At 25.5% G+C, this 14826-nt stretch overlaps 4 protein-coding genes across 10 annotated transcripts; 2 read left to right on the top strand and 2 right to left on the bottom strand.

Annotated features, from left to right (window-relative positions):
* The first annotated feature begins 1165 nt into the window (after window positions 1–1165).
* LOC124956803 lies at window positions 1166–5400 on the top strand. Of its 7 annotated transcripts, XM_047513082.1 has the most exons (8): window positions 1167–1456; window positions 1555–1683; window positions 1873–2064; window positions 2303–2537; window positions 2616–2694; window positions 3085–3255; window positions 4894–4962; window positions 5043–5400. In XM_047513082.1, the coding sequence occupies exons 3-8, from the start codon at window positions 1898–1900 to the stop codon at window positions 5129–5131; spliced, it is 810 nt and encodes a 269-aa protein (XP_047369038.1). In that variant the 5' UTR covers window positions 1167–1456; window positions 1555–1683; window positions 1873–1897; the 3' UTR covers window positions 5132–5400. The 7 variants fall into 7 exon arrangements, with proteins under 7 accessions (XP_047369037.1, XP_047369038.1, XP_047369039.1 ...); XM_047513081.1 differs by having other exon boundaries at window positions 1166–1456; window positions 1555–2064; XM_047513083.1 differs by lacking the exon at window positions 1167–1456 and having other exon boundaries at window positions 1463–1720.
* A 164-nt stretch (window positions 5401–5564) lies between these two features.
* Window positions 5565–8842, bottom strand: LOC124956805 (GTP-binding protein Rit2-like). The gene is made up of 5 exons (XM_047513087.1): window positions 8169–8842; window positions 7964–8020; window positions 7801–7874; window positions 7487–7678; window positions 5565–7424 (listed from the first exon to the last, which is right to left on the bottom strand). Exons 1-5 carry the CDS (start codon window positions 8353–8355, stop codon window positions 7182–7184), a joined length of 753 nt encoding a protein of 250 aa, XP_047369043.1. The 5' UTR covers window positions 8356–8842; the 3' UTR covers window positions 5565–7181.
* Window positions 8843–8988: 146 nt separating this feature from the next.
* Window positions 8989–9910, bottom strand: LOC124956808 (NADH dehydrogenase [ubiquinone] 1 beta subcomplex subunit 9). Its single transcript, XM_047513092.1, has 2 exons — window positions 9708–9910; window positions 8989–9440 (listed from the first exon to the last, which is right to left on the bottom strand). The coding sequence occupies exons 1-2, from the start codon at window positions 9815–9817 to the stop codon at window positions 9113–9115; spliced, it is 438 nt and encodes a 145-aa protein (XP_047369048.1). The 5' UTR covers window positions 9818–9910; the 3' UTR covers window positions 8989–9112.
* A 695-nt stretch (window positions 9911–10605) lies between these two features.
* On the top strand, window positions 10606–12440 carry LOC124956801. The gene is made up of 4 exons (XM_047513076.1): window positions 10606–10727; window positions 11103–11319; window positions 11412–11547; window positions 11626–12440. Exons 2-4 carry the CDS (start codon window positions 11151–11153, stop codon window positions 12422–12424), a joined length of 1104 nt encoding a protein of 367 aa, XP_047369032.1. The 5' UTR covers window positions 10606–10727; window positions 11103–11150; the 3' UTR covers window positions 12425–12440.
* Window positions 12441–14826: the final 2386 nt, after the last annotated feature.

The raw sequence follows: 14826 nt of genomic DNA on the forward strand, positions 1-14826 counted from the left end.
AAAAAATATACTTTCCCATAGACAGCTATCTTCCCTGGCTACATATTAATGAAGAGTGAATAACAAATTTGGACATGCAAAAAAAAAAATTATGCAATTTTATGGATATATAAAAATGTCCTAATTAAAACACAATTTTAAAAGGTCAGCAAAGTGAAAATTGTTTCAATTAGATGAGAATTTTCTAAAAAAAAAAAAAAAGAAAAAAAATATTCATAAAGTTTCATAATTTTTTGTATCACTAAATTTGCAATAATTTCTTGCAAGCTATTGTAAATATATCTTGTGAACTGTGTTAGATTTTACAAATTTTTAACAGCATTTTAAAAATCCGTGTGCCTAATTGCAGACCCGATTACGATAAAAAAGAAAAAAAAAAACATTAAATCCTTGATCGCTTAATTGTTCTCAATACTTGCGTTAATAAAAGAAAGTTGTATATAAAATGAATGTTATACGAAAAAGAATTTTAATCACATCTTATTTTTAATTTTTTCTATGATATAATTTCAAATAATTATTTTCATAGATTTTCGTTGAAAATATACGTTACTATTGAATTTGTGTATACGACTATAAATTAAAAAAAAAAAAAAAAAAAAAAAAAAAAAAAAAAAAAAAAAGAAAAGAAAAGAAAAAGAAAAAAAAATTCTAAAAATAATTTAAATAAGATGTACTAACCTTACAAAATTAATTTTTATAAGAAAAGAAGTTTCGGGCCAATGGCAATACTATCGAAACTGCGCAATATATTAAAATTTAAAAATGATCAAAGTATGTGTATAAATCATTCACACACACACACACACACATACACACACGCACGCACACACGTATACATATATATAAGGAAATTACAATTAGATCGAATGTCGAACACAACAAGCCTCCTTTGACATTCTATTCAATAATGAATAAATAATCTATGATGGTAGAATGTTAAGTCAAAACATATTATGTAAAATGAAGGAAAAATAAAGTAAATGTGACTTTCATATATACATATGTAAATAAATACATACATACATATAAATAACTTCCTTTTCATTTATACAAAATAATTATGTTCTAAACTCTAAACTAAACTTTTTTATATAATCAAATAATAATAATAATAATAGTAATAATAATAATAATAATAATAATAATAAATCAATAATTTATAAAGCTAATATTAATCTTTTTCTCACAAAATATCGATTACATACATATGTACAATCTACTTCTACAAATGTTAATGATACGTAATAATCTCTAACCAAATATTCACATTTTTTTGTAATTAATTCATTGGCATAGAAAGATGTCACGTAAAAAAAATAAGCACAAATTATAATTTATTTTAAAGTAATATTCACGATCATTCACAATTATCAGCTGATTAATTGGAATAAATATTAATGACCGATACGTGTAACGATTTTTGTATGCACATTGATAAGAAGTAGCACAAATGGTAACCATATGCACTATAGTATATATACTAAACGTCCATGTCATAAGATAACAGAGAGTGAAGGAGTTGTTATATTATATTTCTCATTTAAATTGTAGATATGTATACGTGTCGGTGACAATACTAATAATTAATATTACAAGAAATAACAACGAAACACGTACGAATTAATTCTAAGATGTTTCGATCGCAAATGTCATTATAAAAATTTCGTACTTGGTTTAAAGGTTAGAGTGTATGAGCACTTAATGTATACGTATGCCGGGAAGTATAAAATAAATTGAAATTTAATTTTATCAAAAGTTTCTTTAAAAAATATTTGCAAAGACTTAATCTATCTAAAAGTATTTAGAGATATTGACTTTATTTCTTTGTTTTATAAGCTTATTATTAATATCAAAGCTTATGCATATTAGGTGGGAAGCTAAGAATAAAAGTATAATGGGAATCGACAGCATGAGAGTTGGAACAGGCAGATGTTCACCTCTTTTAGTTGGAGGACTCTTTATTGCATGTTTAATGCTTATTTGCAACTGGTGGACTTTATCTTCTGAAAATTTAGATTTAGTGCACCAAATAGATGAACTTAATGAGCAGCTTAAAATAAGGTAAAGATACTTTATTATATGGCATATTGTATATATTAGAAAATATATTTTTTAGAAATAATTAGTATTATGCTACTGATATTGTATCAAATTATAATCCTTTCCTTCAAAAGAGTTAATTAACAACTAATCAAATATATGCACAAAATCTTACATGTTAATTTCTATTATTATAAAGTGTTGTAATATTTAGTTATTAAATATGTTATAAAAAAAAACAAAATTATATCTTTTATAGCGCAGAAGATAGAGATCAGTGTGTAACATTACGCAGTAAATTAGAGCAAAGATATAAACAAATGGAAGATGACATAGCTTATTTACATGTAAGATTAGAAAAGCAAAATGATATAGAGAAAAAAAATGATGAACTTAAAGATTCTATAGTAATCTGTAAAAGTGAATTAGACTCATTGAATAAATTAGATGCTAAACGAAAAGAAAATAAAAAACTTCAAGAAGAATTGGACAGAGTATGTTATTTTCTTTTTTTTTATATATAAAATATGTCATATATAGCTATTAAGTTATTAATATAATAATTTCCATAGGTCAAAGATGAAATGGAAAAATTAAAACTTGCTTATAATGCACCAGCTAATAATATTAAATCTGATCTTACATTAACACGTAAGTTATTATTTACATATTACAGTATTACTTGAATAGCATAGCATTTTATTTTATATTTTAATTTTTAATAATATATTTACACATTTTAAAGTGTCCATATATTTTAATTATATGAACGTTTTCTATTATTTTTTTCTTTATTATGCTTTAATTCTATTAACATTTTTTTTATTAAATATACTTTACACTGAATTATTATCGCAAGATTCTCTATATATTGGGCAATTCAAATGTTACTTCAAATAGAAATTCTTATTTATTCAAACCGAATCAAGTTAAGCCATTTATAAAAAAAAAAAAAAAAAAAAAAAAAAAGTAAACAAAAAAGTATCGCCTTTTAATTTCTGACTTAGTATCATAAGATATTCTCGGACTCTGCTGATTTAGCTACAAGAAAGGTCATTGATGCTAGTCAGTTACATCTTGTTCGGGACTCCGCTATAAGAATATCTGTAGCTGGTCAGCGTGGTTTGAAGTACCATCAAATCCCAATTCTACCAACAGATCCACCTGGTGCTGTGCGCCTAGCTCCTCGTCTTTCAGTAACAATGTTAAAAGGTAGTGATACTTTCCTCAAAATTCAGGGAAAGAAAAGAACTGCCATGAAAATCTATTAGCTCTATTTTTTCAATTTTTCCATTTCCAAAAAACAAGAAACATTACATTCCAATAAATAATCTTTTTTTATCGATATAATTTTCCATGTTGAAATTATTTTTTAAAATTGATTGGATATATTAAAAATAATATATAATTAAATCCTAGGAGATTTTTGATCAAAGAAATACATAGAAGATATATACATTTATTTATTGTTAAAATATATATATATATATAATATATATAATATATATATATATGATGAATTTAAAATCGTAATAAATATTCATATATCAGTTGAAATTTTATTATTTTATATATATATATATAATAATAATAGTATTTTATATATATATATATATATATATATATATATATATATATATATATATATATAATAAACATACATATAGGGATTTGACAAAATAATGGAAATGATTCTTCGGACGATGAAATAATTCTTTATGAGTTGATATCAGGGAACCATCATTTATTACAACAGTTTGTAGATAATTGAAAGTATGAAATGTAATTATCAAGGTATTACGATCATAATAATGAATATATTTTATATTAAGAGATATAATGAAGAATTGCGTAATACATTCGATCTTTACGGTGATTCAAGAAAAACAAAGATAATCGCTATTGTCACTATCATCAATAACCTTCTCTGTCGTTTGTAACGTTTGTTTGTTTTTATCAGACTATTATCTTTTCATTCTTGGAATCGTTTAGAACATATTTGTTTATTCTCTACGTAATAATTCCTACGTTATAGGTCAGTGTATTATTTATTCTCGTGCGCAATGGGTTTATAAATATGTAAGTGCTTTAATGGGGAAATTATCGGATTTTTAAAAAGAATTGGATTTTTGATCTTTGTATATTTACATAATTAAAAACATTCGCAACATAAACTGCTATTTTATTTCATTTTGATTTATTGAGAGTAAGAATTTTTAAGGTTATGTCGGTATAGACAATAAATAATCATCGAAGGACATTATCAGTTAAGAGGACAGAATAGTGAACGGAAATTAATCTCAAAGAACTTTAAAACTATTGCATAAAAGGTGACAAAAGAACTGAATGTATATTTGAAAGATCCTGTCTCAATTAAAACAGTTTAATGAATGTTTCATGAACAACAATATCAATGGATAGGATTACAATTTCTAAATCTTTGATTATTGAAGCCAATGTTATAGAAAAGAAAAAGATAGTGTAATTATAATAAAACAGGAATCTCTGTAGAAAAAAAAAATAATATGATCTGATTAATGATCTTTCTCATTGTTTCCAACAATAGAATGCCTTTATATACAGAAAATACTCAAAGAGGCTTATTTTCTTAAATGTATATCTTCTTCAAATGTTTCCATTATTTTGTTTTTAATCCCTGTAAATATATTTCTTGTTAAAATATGACAACTTAAAAATTATTGTAATGTATTATGATTTTATTTTTATTTTATATATCTTTATATATACTTGTATTATATATATATATATAAAAAAAATGCTATGTCATTTTTTTTTACAGGAAAATTAATACATACATAAGTATATATATATATATATATAATTTTTCAGCTAAAAGAAATGTAGAAATAGAAAATGGCACGACTCAAGGAATAGAAAATGACGAAGTAGAAAAAAATGGTAATAGAAAATTTTATATATATATATATATTATACTATTAAATAAATATATATTTAAGCAAATGTTTATTTTCAATCAGATGTAAATAATCAAGGAAATGAGGCAGTAGAAACTGTTTCATATGTAGAAAAGAGGAACCATCAATTATCTAATCAATCGATGCATTAAATATCTCTGTGATATAAATACTTATTTACTGGATGCCTTGTCAATTAAAATGAATTAAATAATTTGTATAGTATTTCTAAGATAATAACAGATTAGTTTTGGAAATAATGTTCGAAAGCTTTTAATGTTTGGTTACAGTTATGCAATATAAGAATATTAAGTATTATTATACTCATTTTTTTTTCTTATTTTTTTTTTTTTTTCAAGAAAATATATCCATATCTGATTTCATGTAAAATTATGTAATAAAAAGATTAAGTACAACGTTATAATGATACAATGTATTTTCTCTTAGTTCTCATTTCTCTATACACTTCTGAAGGAATATAATTATCTACAAATAACAAAAGATTTATTAATATGACAAATCAATAAATCAATTATGTTTAAGTATGGTAATACATAGCATGATATAAGCTGTAATGTACAAGTGTCATGTTATAAATTATATATTTGCAAAACGATACATAGTAATAGTAATTGTTAATGCTGCCAATCTATTTGCAGAGTTTTTGTTAAAAATAATATATTATCTTTTTCTTTATTATATAACTAATTAATAAGTTACTTAAATTTCAATTCACATTTAATAAAGGGACATTATGATTTACATATAATTATATTGCTTATGAGTACATTGTGCGTATTATAAAACGCATTATAAGGCCGATTTTATTTTAATATACACATTGTACATAAATAATATTCAAGCTGCTTGATTTAACACTATATTGATATCCATATAACAAAATGTAGAATTTTTTTTTTTTTGACTAGGACATTATTAAGTAACGACTAGATATTTATTCTGTAAATTCATGTTCTTTTTTTCTTTTTCTTATGTGGTAACTTAAAATAAAAATGTCTTTAACATTAAAGACATCTCTTTTATATATCCGTATATACCACAAGCCAGCTAGTAAATTAAGGGATAGCCTACAACTGTTACATATTTACATATTATGGTCTTTGGATTACTAAATGTTACATATACTAATGTAAATATGTGTCATGATTGAAGACTGCCCCTTCCAAAAGTTCGTACTTTTTTTGTGCGACTTTTAAAATCTAAATTATAATTTTTTTTAAATGTAAATTTTATACACAATTCTGATCGTTATATAATACCTAGTATAATTTGTATTAAATTTAGTATAAAAAATTATTCTCAATATTTATGTTGCCTTCTCATATAGGCCTTTTCATTTAAAGGAAGATGAATAGAATTTTTACATTTTTCATAAAATTCAAACAATATATATTAAAAATTTATTTTATAAAATTTTCATTTAACGTCTCATATTCATTTATTTATATGCTATAAAAATTTAGGTTTCCCATTTATGCATTCTGCAAATATACCAATAATATTTATCTCTTTGGTTAGATAAAAATGTTAAGTGAAATTATTATATCTTTTTCATCTGTAGTATTTTTTCATCAAAGGAAAAAAAAAATAAATAAATAAATAAATATAAAAAAAAAAAAATAAAATAAAATAAAATAAAATAAAATAAAACAAAAAAAATGATCTCCTTCTGGAAATGCATATTAGGTATTTACTTCCTTTTTCATATAATCAGCTCTTATAAATAATAAGAGCTTATATATTTATCAACAGCCTTCGAGATGAGTAATATTTAAGAACAATGTGCTACATGTACGAAATAATGTCATGTAGAATGTATTGCTGTAATACCTGAAACTTTTAATTTATAGTGAAAGTGAATCTTTTATTACATTCTAGGTTCAACATTGTTCTGTTGGGCATGTCAGTTTGGACTGATGTAACACAAATCTAATATACAAACATGCCATCTCAATATACGATTCACTTTCTCATTTCAAAATTACCTATAATTTAGGTTTGATGATAAGGCAGTGTGATGTTAGTAAATTATTAATTCCTAGGAAAGTACTCTAAAAATATAAAAGTCATTAAAATCTTTTTCTTCGTTGTAATTTAGCCCAAAAGTTAGTTACTTTTTTTTCTTTCTATATCTCTCACTAATGTAAAATATCTAATAAATTCTTTTAAAATTGGTTATTATTATGGAGAGTAATGATGGTGGTGATGATGTCTTCGCTTTCTTCTGTATATAAAAGCAAAAATTGAACGAAGACGCCACCAACGACTATGTTTTCGAACTGAATTACGTGATCTTTCCTTTGCACGTATCTGTCGAACTAATGAATAAAAAGCATCATCTATGAATTGTCGGAGCGCAGCAGATGTTTCATAAAATGGACACCCTAATTGTTCTGCAAGCGCTTTACCTTCTTCTGTTGATACCTAGTAAATGTCGCATTAAAAATATTATGTTTTTATTGTATATCATATATATTATACTTTACCTCTCGTTGATGCTGTAAATCAAATTTATTACCAACCAATACAAGTGGAATATGCTCGTTAGGCCGTACACGTGATATTGATTTACGATATTCTAAAGCTTCTTGGAAACTATGTTTATCTGTTACAGAATAACATATCATGAATCCTTCGCCACACCTCATATACTGATCACGCATTGCAGTAAATTCTACCTGGATTCAAGAACATATTATATAATATATATATATATATATATATATATATATATATATATATTATATAAAATTACTAAGGAAATTAAATTTATCCAGTTTAATGATAAAATATATCAGACCTGTCCAGCAGTATCTAAAATATCTAAAAGTGCTGCTTCTCCATCTATTACAGCCTGTTGTTGATACGAATCCTCTGTTAAAAGCAACAATATATTAAATACGAAATAAAAGGAAATATAATTAAGTTAAAGTTAAAACAAGTTAAATAAAAATACATCTCACCTATTGTTGGATCATGACATTCGAGGAAACTATGACTTACGAATTGCAAAGTTACAGCTGAAAAAAAAATCTATATTAATGTACATTATAAGATATATTAGATTCTTCTATTTCATTTTATTATATGTATGTATATGTATATATATATATATATATATATATATATATATATATATTTATTTTAAGTTGATACTTGAATCAATACCTGATTTTCCAACACCACCATCACCCAAGACAACTATCTTGTAAACTCTAAGCCCACCTCTAGTAGTAGGCTGTGACACTACCGACATATTGCCCTTGCCGTTTATTGTTGCATTTTTTTCTTGTAGAATGTCAAGTGACATTGTAAAAAATTTGTACGTATCGAAAATGTTACCTTTTTGCCACATCTATTCACCATTGAATTTTTTTAATACGACCGACATATTTGATCGAATAATAATTTACTTTTCAATAAACACCCCAACTCCATTTTATTAAAGCAAATGAGATTCATGTTTAATCTCGTCTGCGAGATGTTACATTGCAACGTTTCGTTCTAGGCTTTTTCAAGGGCTAATATTTAAATGAATCATTTAAGCGTATCCTCTTTTACAGTTAAGCAAGGCATGGCTGAAAAGCACGGCCCTGACAGAACGTTCACGATGATCCACGACACGACTCCGACCAAAATATATATTGACACATATTAATATATATAAATAGTAGCGACATCTTAAGATATTTCGATGAACTTATCTACCAATCAGTTTGATCATTATTAAGGTTGTTCACCATCTAACGCTCGTAGCTTATGTGACTTTAGCGACAGCTATTGGACAAAATATGAACTACAAGCGCAATAGGTAAACACTATCTTCACTATGAGTTTATTATTTTTGATTTAATACGTATTACGAGTCGTGCAATGTTTAAACGAATGCACATTATTTAAAAAAAATAATAATTTATTGTATTCCATATACACCGTTCAAATAATTATGAAATTTATTCTTAAAATCCCTATTAGCAACAACGAAATATCCATTCCAAAATGTTTATTGACAATGCTAAAGCATATAAATTAAGGATACAGTAAGACTCATGTTTCTATACTTACTGAGTATAACATTTAATTAACAACTAATCTTTTATCTTACATCTTTTTTAATGAGGATCTTTTTTTTCTAGCTTTTTTTCTGGATATTGCTTGAAATACCATTCTGTGTATTCTTTTTTACGTTGTTCGCGCCGTGCAAAATATTTAGGATACATTGCTTTTTCAATTGGATCCCAAGAATCTAATACGCTATCTGGTATTAAGGGGTTTCTTTTATAGGCAACACCTCCTGGTGACTCAGGGTATGCATACGGTTGAAAATGTTGTTTATGAAATAATTCTTCTTCGCCCTCTTGTAAGAGATGTTTTGCTAATCTTATATCTTTTATATTTGCATTTTTTTCAAAGCGTTGACGAAGTTTTATAGCCTCGTATCTAAACAAGAATAAAAAAGAAAGAGAACATACAATAATCTTATGATTAATTTAATATTTTTCTTTTTATGATTATTATATTTTTTATAATACTGTCATATATATATATATATATATATATATATATATATATATGTATAATGATATGTATAATATGTATATGTATATATATATATATGTATATAAATAATGATTGCTTATATGTACAATATAACAAATCTAAATATTATATATATATATTACGTTCATATTATAAATTATTAATTACCTGTATTCTAATCGATCGAAATACCAACATTTAAGACATAGCAAAGCTCGTTTGTATAAACTGCAAACTTTTTGAGAATGAGTTACAATTCCAGATGGTAATTGTGCCATCTTTTAATTTTTCAATAAAACTTTTTCGTAAATTATAAGATTACATGATCAGAATGATCTATATCTATATAGTCTTTAACCTAAAAATCTAAGAATATTTCTTATGTTCATATTTAGATAATCAATGCGGCGACATCTGCTAGATTTCTCTCGAAGTTTTACATAATGGCGATATATTTAAAATTTCCTTTCAAGTACTTTTATTTCTAAATACATATAATTACTTTTTTGCAAATTCATAAACATTTTTCACAATAGAATAACTTCAAATATAAAACTATTCTTATATTATATATATGTGTATATATATATATATATCAAATAAAATTAATTCAACATATAAAATTTATCGATTATATTTTGTTATGAAATTATTGAAAAATACTAAGGAAATAAAATTTTTAAGAAATGGGGATTAATCAAGTTCAATATTATCGTCAAATATATGACGGAAATTACGTTGGTAAATAAAGTAATACGATTGGTCAATCGACTGTAATTTTTCCAAATATATAACAGGATATAATTTGTATAAGAACTTGCACGTGATTGGTCGATGACAAACGAAAGGCATTTGTTCTCTTCCTATAAGGCTTTGTAATAACTTTTATTAGTTAATTATTAATTATAAATACAATATTTAAACGATTGATAAAAAATAGAATACTTAGTTGTTTTCAATGAATAAAATTTTTTTAATTTTACATCTTTTTAATCGAAGCAACGAATTTAGTATAAGACATATTTAAAATTGGAATCTTATTTGTCGTATTTCCGGTTAGAAACTGCGACGGAACTACAGTAAGCGTTAAGCGATGGCGTTACCCAAATGATATTGTCGTGTGCAGTTGTCGTTTCATTAACGGACCCTTTACATTTCTAGCGGCAGAGCAATTTCTGTGGATTTGAGGTACTTGACAAACTGTTCACGACCGATTCTTACCGAGCGACTGTATGCTCAAGCGCACGATACGTTATTCGAATATAGAATCCCATTAAAATCATATACGGTAGAAATGATGCGATGTAGAAAAGTCGATCAGAATTATCATTTTTGTCGCGTTATGCGGATAAGAATGAAAGATCGTTTGGAAAATCTATCTAAAATTTGTACATCAAACGTGAAATGATATGGGCCGGTTATTTCATATATACATTATATATGTCTATATAGACTTTTAATAAATTTTATATATTTATTTATTTTTTCTTCCTTTCTTTTTTTCTTCTTTTCTTTTCATGTTTTTTTTTTTCTTCTTTTTTTTTCTTTTTTTTTTTTCCTCAGATAATAACAAACCGCGTGTGAAAGGTCCACTTAAAGTCAGGATACAAGATGATGCCAACAATGCCACCAGATTCTCATAAAATTTCTTTAAAAATAATTGAAGCTATCAAGCAACATCCTGTTCTCTATAGTTCTGAAGTTAAGGGATCTTCCATTAAGCTTCAAGAATTTAAACAGAAAGTTTGGAAACGTATTTCGGATGAGCTTGGTCTTGATCGTAAGATTTCATTATATAGAAATTCTTTTTCATTGAACATCATCATTATATATGTGTGATATAATAAAATTTATATTATTTGAATTATCTAGCAACTTGGGTTAGATTAAGGTGGAAAAATCTACGGGATACCTATTGTCGCATCTTAAAGTACAAAAATAAGACTGAGAAAGGTGTTAGAAGAAAGAAATGGATTTTTGAAGATCATTTGAGTTTCTTAAAATTTCCGTAAGTTTCTAAACGATATAACAATAACATTGACATATATATATATATATATGTAAATAATCGAATATATTTGATTAGATATGAATCAGATTATCAACCACAAAGTATAGAATTGTCAGAAGAATACATACAAGATATAAATGCAGGTGGAATAAGTTCGGAAGGTCTTCTTGAACAATTGGAAGATCGCAATGATGAAGATTATAGCGAATATTTAGAGGTACTAGAAGAGACAACAGCTGATCCAGTTTTAGTGGATACTGAACCTTTAGAAATGTTAAATACCAGTGATCAACATTTAGCTGAGAATATACAAATAGAAAATGACCAAATACAACAACATCATCAAGATGTGGATACTTATGTTCAACAAATACAATCAAAATATAGAAAGATAAGACCGAAGAGGTTAAAGGTGGAACATCCGTCTAGTACAGAGGTGCCTAACACGTATAGTATTTTAAAGACTCCTTCGAAAACTAAAAACATGGTCTCTATTGATAACAATCCTATAACTACACCTATTTTCATAACCAGTTCATCTACTACAACTACACCTACGACGCCTATAAAAGGATTAAATAATGTACAAGAAGATGGAGAAAGGAATCTAGAACAAGTTTATCTAGCGCCGGAAGGCAAAAGCAGTATAGAACTGTTTTTTGACAGTATGGCACAAACAGTCAAGAGATTACCACCAAAAGCACAAGCTGACATAAAAATGAATATTTGTAAAATTGTTACAGAGGCAGAGGTACGATTTTCGGGACAAAATACGGCACAAAGTACGCAACAATTTATAACACCGCCAGGCATGATTCCAAAACTGGTATTGATTCCTTGTAATATGATAGACCAGCAGAATAATAAAGGTTGACAGTTTCTAAATTGTATATACTATCACTGGGAAAACTTATTCTTCAAAATGTTTCTTCATTTTTATGCAATATTAATATGAAATTTTTTTTGTCGTTCGAAGATTTTTATATTTTAACAAAGCATTTTGTGTGGAGGCTGTGTAGAATATAAAGAATCTTCTTATTAATATTTGTATGCTTTTTGTACAAATCTATAATCTCGCTCTATCAGAATTGTTATTTTTTTTTTTTTCTGTGCTATTTTTAATAGAAGTGCTAAAAATATTTTATATTTTTAATCATATATATTTATGGTGCTGTGTCTTTCCTCGGCTATTTTAATTTGTTAATCAGGAAAAATTTCAATCATGACTATAGAAACTTATTTGAATGAAAAATAAAATATTGAGGGATGCAGTGAGAGAGAGAGAGAGTGAGAGAGAGAGGAGGGGGGGGGGAGTGAGAAAGCTTTGGATAAATTAATGAATTTGTAAATCGGAAAATTGGAAATGTAATGAGTTAACTCATTTTCGCTGTTAACAGATTAATACGACTTAGTAAGGGAAACAATTTAAATTGTATATATATATATATAACAAATCTGTTGTAAATATCGAAAAACACATTCATCTATTGTGTATTAAACAATTTTTAATAAAATGAAAGAATTAAATTTATATATATATATAATAATAATAATAATAATAATAATAATAATAATAATAATAATAATAATGTTTAAATAATAGATAATTGGTTTAAATAATAGAACATGTTAATTATACACAATGACAGACATTTATCATAATTCATAATGAAAAATATTAACAATAATGGAGAGAAATTTATTACAAAAAGTAATATAAATATATATATAAAATAATAATAGATATTTATTAAAAACAATATATATTATTTACTTCTTCCATTATTTATTTAATTTGGCAAATTATTAGAAAGATAATCGAGATGAAAAAGGAAAATAATTCAAATTTTTAAATAATAGAAAAGCAAAAAAAAAAAAGAAACGATATATTATAAATATTAAAAGTATATTATTTATCAAGTTGGAAAATTATTTGCAATATCTCTTTTCTTTTTTGAATTTTTTGTTCCAACATATATATATATATATATATGTGCCCATAATTATGAAAGTGGTCTAAGTCATATGTTTCTTGTTTCGAGATATTTAATGAATTGTGTTTGAAATACTAAATGAATTCCGTATAACGTTGAAATTACATCCACTATCTAAAGGTTCATTTTTGACGATATCGTAAAAATTACATTAAATATATATAGTTTAAGATAATGTGGATGTGAAGTAAATGATAAACTTATTTTTTGGAAATTGTGACTTAGACCACTTTCATAATTATAGGCACATATATATTTATAATATATATATATATATATATATAAATCTTTACTGTACCATGATAAGATTTCCGCTTTGTTGGAAATAGGAGAGTATATGGACGATAGGAAAACTGATCGTGTGTCCCACTTTGGTCCTTGCGAGAAAAGCTTGGATTACACATCATGGGGAGCGAAGTAGTTCTTAATGGAAGCTCGACCTCCAACCCGGTGGTATCGCATAGTCCGTGCAAAACCTAATTGGATAGAAATGCAGCGAAACCGTTTTGCGTACTTTGCGGGATACCGGGACTAATTCGATTACTTTCGTGTCAGTCCTTCGCACCCACTTGTCATTTTCATAAATATTCATTACCATCCCTTCATAAAATGCAATTCAAACAAAATCGATCATTTCTTTCACGCACATCTACATTATTAATTAATAAGAACTTTAACAGAAAAATGTTATTCTTTATATACATATATATATATATATACATATATACATATATATGTATATGTATATGTATATGTATATGTATATGTATATGTATATATATATATATATATATATAGCCTTGGGATCAAGTACACATGCTTTCTATCAGCACGAAAGTTTAAAAGTAAAAGGCCACTGTTATCGATAAAAATACATTCTCAATGTTAACTGTTATATCGGTGATAGTATCATTCAGAAATTACCATGTTTTATTCAAACTCTTGAATTGTTCAAAAGTACTATTTTAGTTAGGTCATTTCCGTTAAAGAATATTTTTTTTCCTCTATCCTATCACTAATGCGATGACCTTTTCTTTCTTCTTTCTTTTTTTTTTTTTTTTTTTTTGGTTTTTTGTTCATTTGACAATCAAAGAATAATTAATTTGCTAGGATAATTCATTAAATATTATTAAAAAGATGTAAATTTTCTTTCTTTTAAAGACGAGTCTTATTAATAAATCGAGTAATTATATTTAAATAATTTTTTTTTTCTTTTTCTTTTTTTTTTACACCATACAATAATATCTTTCGAATTATTATATGTTTTATTCGAAACGTTGAA

Source organism: Vespa velutina, chromosome 23 (assembly GCF_912470025.1).
Source record: "Vespa velutina chromosome 23, iVesVel2.1, whole genome shotgun sequence".
Lineage (NCBI taxonomy): Eukaryota > Metazoa > Arthropoda > Insecta > Hymenoptera > Vespidae > Vespa > Vespa velutina.

What these genes read in the sequence shown, in the direction of transcription:
- LOC124956803 (XM_047513081.1), top strand. Translation starts at nt 1,862, where the DNA reads ATGCATATTAGGTGGGAAGCTAAGAATAAAAGTATAATGGGAATCGAC. An exon ending in TTCAAGAAGAATTGGACAGA is followed by an intron (nt 2,538 to 2,615) that starts GTATGTTATTTT and finishes TAATTTCCATAG; the next exon opens with GTCAAAGATGAAATGGAAAA. An exon ending in TTCAGTAACAATGTTAAAAG is followed by an intron (nt 3,256 to 4,893) that starts GTAGTGATACTT and finishes ATAATTTTTCAG; the next exon opens with CTAAAAGAAATGTAGAAATA.
- LOC124956805 (XM_047513087.1), bottom strand. Translation starts at nt 8,355, where the DNA reads ATGTGGCAAAAAGGTAACATTTTCGATACGTACAAATTTTTTACAATG. An exon ending in TGGTGGTGTTGGAAAATCAG is followed by an intron (nt 8,021 to 8,168) that starts GTATTGATTCAA and finishes TTTTTTTTTCAG; the next exon opens with CTGTAACTTTGCAATTCGTA. An exon ending in TTTTAGATACTGCTGGACAG is followed by an intron (nt 7,679 to 7,800) that starts GTCTGATATATT and finishes TCTTGAATCCAG; the next exon opens with GTAGAATTTACTGCAATGCG.
- LOC124956808 (XM_047513092.1), bottom strand. Translation starts at nt 9,817, where the DNA reads ATGGCACAATTACCATCTGGAATTGTAACTCATTCTCAAAAAGTTTGC. An exon ending in TTCGATCGATTAGAATACAG is followed by an intron (nt 9,441 to 9,707) that starts GTAATTAATAAT and finishes ATTCTTGTTTAG; the next exon opens with ATACGAGGCTATAAAACTTC.
- LOC124956801 (XM_047513076.1), top strand. Translation starts at nt 11,151, where the DNA reads ATGATGCCAACAATGCCACCAGATTCTCATAAAATTTCTTTAAAAATA. An exon ending in GGATGAGCTTGGTCTTGATC is followed by an intron (nt 11,320 to 11,411) that starts GTAAGATTTCAT and finishes TGAATTATCTAG; the next exon opens with CAACTTGGGTTAGATTAAGG. An exon ending in TTGAGTTTCTTAAAATTTCC is followed by an intron (nt 11,548 to 11,625) that starts GTAAGTTTCTAA and finishes ATATTTGATTAG; the next exon opens with ATATGAATCAGATTATCAAC.